General features: G+C 49.9%; 1 protein-coding gene across 1 annotated transcript in view; it reads left to right on the top strand.

Annotated features, from left to right (window-relative positions):
- The window catches only part of PLCH2 (phospholipase C eta 2), a gene marked incomplete at its 3' end in the record, with an annotated part of 135,966 nt that overhangs the window by 126,623 nt on the left and 2,839 nt on the right, over nucleotides 1–6,504 (top strand). The window contains exon 17 of the mRNA XM_015410927.1: nucleotides 2,193–2,317. Coding sequence (XP_015266413.1) covers nucleotides 2,193–2,317 — 125 coding nt within the window. The remainder of the gene's footprint in view (nucleotides 1–2,192; nucleotides 2,318–6,504) is intronic.

Raw genomic sequence — 6,504 nt, forward strand, 5'->3', positions numbered from 1 at the left:
CTCCTCCTCCTCCTCCTCCTCCTCCTCTTTTTCTCCCTCCCTCCCTTCCTTCCTGACATGTAGGTAGAGCTGTATATATATCTGTAGAGAAACTGATTTTTTTTAAAGTTTAGTTTTGATTTAAAAAAATTGAAATAAAACTAATACAAAGTTCTGAAATGCAAACGACAAAGCTATTATAAAACATCAATTATATGAGCTCGAAATTAATTTCTCATTCTAGGCAGGAAAGCATTCCATTTCCCAAATTTATCAGACAGATTGGTTTTTGTTGACTTAGAGAAATTGATTTCTGTTGACTTGGAGGCAATCTCCTAGTCCTCGTGGAAAAGAAGAGGTGTACAGCATCTGCTGAAGGCTCCAAAGAACAAGCGTGCTTGTGGGCCAGATTTGAGCTCCCCACTGCCAAGAGTGGGGAGTCCGCACACTTAGCCACTACACCAAACTGGTTTTCTGTGTGTATGTATATGTGTGTGTGTGTGTGTGTGTATAGTAACAGAGAGCCAGTTTGGTGTAGTGGTTAAGTGCGGACTCTAATCTGGGAGAACCGGGTTTGATTCCCCACTCCTCCACTTGCACCTGCTGGTGTGACCTTGGGTCAGTCACAAGCTCGGGCACAGCTGTTCCTGAAAGAGCAGTTTGTGTCAGAGTTCTCTCAGCCCCACCCACCTCACAGGGTGTCTGTTGTGGGGAGGGGAAGGGAAAGGAGTTTGTAAGCCGCCCTGAGACTCCGAGTGAAGGGCGGGGTATAAATCCAATCTCTTCTCTTCTTCTTCTTCTGTAAGTAGTTTTGCTATTTTTTTGTTTTTTACTGCTGGTCTATGACTAGGGTTTCTATTTAGGAATTCTGTTTCACTAGATCAGCTCTGAGCCAGCCGTAGATTCTAGTGGCTGCACAGAATCTAGCAACTCTGTCCATGGCTCCAGGGTCAAGGTCTGCTAGAAGAAGGGAGGTGTACCATTCCTCCAGTCTTCCTGGGGTTTTTATGAAGTCTATGAATGATAAATGATAAGTGCGTATCCGAGAGCAGCCCAGAAGGGCAGTGCAGCTGAACACGCCCAGCCGTTTCCGTTTCCCCGCAGAGTATCCATCTGGTCTGAGACCTGGTAACCGGCCACGCACGGTATTCCAAATGCAGCTATACCACAGTTCTCAGCAAAGATATTACAAAGGCTGGCTGCTTCGTCGCCAGTTCCACCGCTAATCATCCCTAGCATAGCATTTGCCTTTTTCGCTGCTGTTGCACACTGAGGTGGTGTTTTTATCAAGCTTTACCACTCTGGGCTTTTTTCCAGCTCAGCTTCTTAACGCCACGCACGGTATTCCAAATGCAGCTATACCACAGTTCTCAGCAAAGATATTACAAAGGCTGGCTGCTTCGTCGCCAGTTCCACCGCTAATCATCCCTAGCATAGCATTTGCCTTTTTCGCCGCTGTTGCACACTGAGGTGGTGTTTTTGTCAAGCTTTACCACTCTGGGCTTTTTTCCGGCTCAGCTTCTTAACTAGGGTCACCAGTTCTGCGTTGGGAAATACCTGGAAATTTGGGGGTGGAGCCGGGGAAGGGCGGGGCTTATGGAGGGGAGGGATCTCTGCAGGGTATAATGCCATAGAGTCCACCCTCCAAAGCAGCCGTTTTCTCCAGGGGAACTGATCTCAGTCATCCGGAGATCAATTGTAATAGTGGGAGATCTCCGGGTGCCACCTGGAGGCTGGCAACTGTACTTCTTAGCTGCATCAGCTGGGGGGGGGTCCTCCTGCCTTACACACAGTATCATTTGCCAGTTTGTTTTTCCGAGTTTCCCCCCATTTTTTTTTTTTTTGAGACCACTGTAAAAGCAATCTGGGGGAAAGCAGCAAAAGTCTGTGAAGAAACCAGGACAACAATGCAAACGATAAGGAAGAGGAAAAACCCAGTTCAGTCCAGAAGCCGTGCGGGAACAAAAACCAGGGCGGTGAAGCCCTGAGCTTAATTTCTGGTTTGTAATCCCCCCTTTTGCTTTCCTCCCCGAGGTTGTAAAAAGGAGAGTTATGAGGCACCAGCCAGGCCACCCACCAGGAGCCAAATTTGGCATTTGCACTTACACGTTGAGCAGCCAGAGGGTGTCCGAACACAAAACTCCTTGCAAAGACCTGCCTCGGCTCTGCCTCAAGTCGCTAGCACACCGTGTCTCTTCTGTGTCCCCTTGCAGGTATCTTCAACCCAAATTCCGAAGATCCCCTGCTTGGCCTGATGAAGAAGCAGCTTGTCTTAAAAATAATCAGCGGTCAACAGCTCCCAAAGCCCCGCGATTCCATGCTCGGAGACCGAGGAGAGGTATGGAACTGGAGAGAGCAACAGAAAGATCTGGGTCACCAAGATGGCTTTGAACGAGCCACTCTGTGGGTTCCAGGTGACTGTAGCAGTGGCTGTCAGCCATGACAACAACAGGCACATGCAGAAAGGCAACTTGGTGCTTGCTTGATGCTGCCGCCTAGATATTCATTCACCCCATGGCCTTCTGGCAACACCCAGCTTCTCATAACAGCAGGGGGAATAAGGAAGTGACAAGAAAGTGGCGGCAACTTCCTGTCTGTTCGCGCAACTTCCTGTCTGTTCCTGTCTGCTGGAAGAAGCCAGGTAATATCCGCAGGGTGGGCAAATGAGCCACAGTGCTCAGTGACTTGGAAGAAGACTCTGAAGGTGACTGTAGTGTTCAGTTCTGGCAGCAGCTGCTACAGTCACCTGGGAGCCTGGTTCAGACAGTGCTGTATAAAAGGGACTAATTGTGGCTTTATCTACACAGCAAATATGTATACCAGTTTTATACCGGTTTAACAGTCATGGCTGCCTTGAAAGGCTCCTGGGAACTGTAGTCTGGTGAGAATGCAGAGAACTCTCCCAGAACCTCTCCAACTTACCCACCATTGCAGTTCCCAGGCGAGTGGGAATGGCTGTCAAACCAGTTTGTCTGTAATGCGCGTAAGACCGCAGACGCAGGCGAGGTCACACATAGCCCCCCCCCCCATCTGTGTCATTCCGGTGTAGTGTGGAGGATGAGGGCCATCCCAAGTATTTATGCTCAAAAGTAAATCTCATTGAATTCAATGGGGCTTACTTTCTAACACAGGGCTCTCCAACCTTTTTGAGCCTGTGGGCACCTTTTGAATTCTGACACAAGCTGGCCATGGGGGAGGCGGAGCGAGCTGCACACACAAAGGAATCTCAAGTGCAGGGGATAAGAGGAATACCTTTTAAAAAAACACTGGGAAAGAGGAGACAGAGAGAGAGTAAAACCAACACCATAGGGGCAGTCATTGCTGACATGTTATTTTAATCTGCACAGCCATTCAGATCTCAAAGGGGCAATCAGAAGGGCTACTGGGCAGAAGTCCCCCTGACCGCACCCACTTTCTAAAAGCACTTGTTGGGCTCCAGGAAAGGTATTGGTGGGCGCCGTGTTGGGGACCCCTGCTCTAACAAGTATGTTTAGGATAGTCGCCTGCATTGGTAAGTTCCCGGTTCAGAGCTTTTCTCTGCCATGAATTTACCAAGTGGCCTTAGGGAAGACACTGTGTCTGACTCAGTTCTTCCCACCCACCCCACGGCAATGTGGAGATATGCCTGAGCTACCTTGCGAGGTTGTTGTGAGGCTTTCAACAAGGCAATGTACATGAAATGCTTTTGAACACTTAGTGGTATAAGCCCTAGTATGTCTTCTTGAGAAAAAATAAATATAAAACAGTGTCTTATTTTCGGGGAAACACGGTACCTTGCGAGGTTGTTGTGAGGCTTTCAACAAGACAATGTACATGAAATGCTTTTGAACACTTACAAGTGACTTACAAGTGAGCTGCGGTGGCTCAAGGGGTTAAGACGCTGAATTGCAGGCTGTGGAAGGTCAGTAGTTCAGCAGTTCGAGACCCGGGTGCTGCATGACGGAGTGAGCTCCCGTCTCTAGTTCCAGCTTCTGCCAACCTAGCAGTTCGAAAACAAGAAATTGCAAGTAGATAAATAGGTACCACTTCAGTGGGAAGGGAACAGCGTTCCGTGCGCCTTGGTGTTTAATCATGCCGGCCACATGACCACGGAAACGTCTTCGGACAGCGCTGGCTCTTCGGCTTTGAAACGGAGATGCGCACCGCAACCCTAGAGTCAGATTCGACTGGCTTTCGAGCAAGGGAACCTTTACCTTTACCTTTTAAGTGACGTTACTTTTTTAAAAAGCTGGACTGGTTGCCGGATGTTAAAATTCTCTCTCTCTCCCTCCCTCTCCCTCTCTCTCTCCCCCAGAGGAGGAGGAAGGGAGGTCCTCTAGCCTCATTTTGTGGCTATTATGCAACACGTTCCTTTCCCCAGGACTAGCAGGTGCTCTCCCCCTTCTCTTTGTGCGAAGGAGCCGAGCTCGCTTTATTATCCGTTGGGTGCCTTTGGGAAGACGGTTGAGGGAGGCCAAGATGCTCCATCACCGTGACAGGGCCCCTATTCACGGCACCTCCCAGGAACAAAGCGAGGAAGAGAAAGGACACACACATGCACCCCGAAAGGGAGCCAAGTGAAAAACCCAGAACCTTTGCAGTAAAACCACAGAAAAGCCACCGAGGTTGTCAGCCAAGACGGATGAGGCTGCTTTGGCGCCCCGTTTGTGCGGCATCTCCCCCCCCCAACATCCCCCAGCACTGCTTATCGTGCCTTCCTATTTTCCCTCTAAAGTGGTGTAAGGGGGGAGAGGGCAGGGCAGGGAGATGAATCCCCACGCTCTCCCCCAAGCCTCTTGAGCGCCAGCCGAGAGAAAAGCACGGCCGGGGCTGCCTTTTCATAGCGGCTTTTCTCTTGACTCTGTATGTAAAGTCAAGTGCGAGAGTCCCACAGCATCTTATACTTACAGTGAGGGGCCATGGCTCAGCAGTAGAGCATCTGCTTGGCATGTAGAAGGTCCCAGCTTCAATCCCCGCCTTCTCCAGTGAAAAGGATCGGGTCATAGGCGATGTGAAAGACCTCTGCCCGAGACCCCGGAGAACCGCTGCCGGTCTGAGTAGACAACACTGACCTTGATGGACCGAAGGTTACTGATTCAGTATAAGGCAGCTTCATGTGTTCATTGCATGTCAGTTCTGAGTGAAGGAGGCATTCATGGCTCAGTGATGGAGCCCATGGTTTGCCATGTAGAAGAGAAGAAGAGATTGGATTTATACCCCACCCTTCACTACCCAAAGGTGTCTCAGAGCGGCTTACAAACTCCTTTCCCTTCCCCTCCCCACAACAGACACCCTGTGAGGTAGGTGGGGCTGAGAGAGCTCTTGACAGAAACGGCTCTTTTTCAAGAACAGCTCTTATCAGAACTACAGCTTGCCCAAGGTCATCCAGCCAGGTGCAAGTGGAGGAGTGGGGAATCAAACCCGGTTCTCCCCGATTAGAGTCCACGCACTTAACCACGACACCAAACTGGACCCATATTCTTTGTTGGGCATCTCTAGTTAGAGACCCAGTTTGGTGTAGTGGTTAAGTGCATGGACTTTAATCTGGGAGCACTGGGTTTGATTCCCCACTCCTCCACTCGCAGCTGCTGGATGACCATGGGCAAGCCATAGTTCTGTCAGAGCTGTTTTTGAAAGAGGAGTTCTGGAAAGAGCTCTCTCAGCCCCGCCTACCTCACAGGGTGTCTGTTGTGGGGAGGGGAAGGAAAAGGAATTTGTAAGCCACTCTGAGACTCCGAGTGACAGGCGGGGCATAAATCCAATCTCCTCCTCCTCCTCCTCTTCCTCCTCCTCTTCTTCTTCAAGAGATCTAATCTGATTGATTGATTGACTCCCCTCACTTTTCTCCCCCGTGGGGAACCAAGGCAGCTCACAACATTCTCCCCTCCTCATCTTATCCTCACCACCAGTCCTGTGAGGTAGGCTAGGGCTGAGAGGACGTGACTGGCCCCAGGTTCCCCAGCAGGCTTCCAGGGCATAGTGGGGAGACAAACAAAATCTTAGGTATATATTTAATTAATTGCTTATTTCAAATATTTATCAGCCACCTTTTTTTCCTTATGGAGTTCAAGGCGGCTTACAATATTAATAAAATGCATAAAGTAGATGACATTTAAAAAAAATTAAAGTCACAGCGTAGGACTGATGAAATCAAATGCAGTCATGAAGGTGCAACAGTTGTGAGGGTGAAACAGAGGAGGGGAGACCGTTGTAAGCCACTTTGGGTCCCCATTGGTGAGGAAAGCGGGATATAAAGTAAAGAAATAGTGAGCCTGATGGTAGTTTCATCTGTTCAATAAGCTTTATGCTGTTAGATATGTCAGTAACAGCATCAAGCAGAGGTCATTTCGGGGGGGATCGCAGGGGATCGCAGTTCCCCCGGGTGAGGTATGAGGGCGGGGCACATGACGAAGCCCCGCCCCCTGCTTCCAGCCACCCCGCTTCCGGCCCTCATTCAGCCAGGAGGAGGCAGGAGAAGAGGGAGGGTAAGTTGCTTCCTCCCCGCCTCTCCCCACCCCTGCCTGCCTGGGGCCAGGGAGGGCCTTC

The sequence above is a fragment of the Gekko japonicus genome, unplaced genomic scaffold, assembly GCF_001447785.1.
Source record: "Gekko japonicus isolate JY-2015 unplaced genomic scaffold, Gekko_japonicus_V1.1 scaffold220, whole genome shotgun sequence".
NCBI classification, from domain to species: domain Eukaryota; kingdom Metazoa; phylum Chordata; class Lepidosauria; order Squamata; family Gekkonidae; genus Gekko; species Gekko japonicus.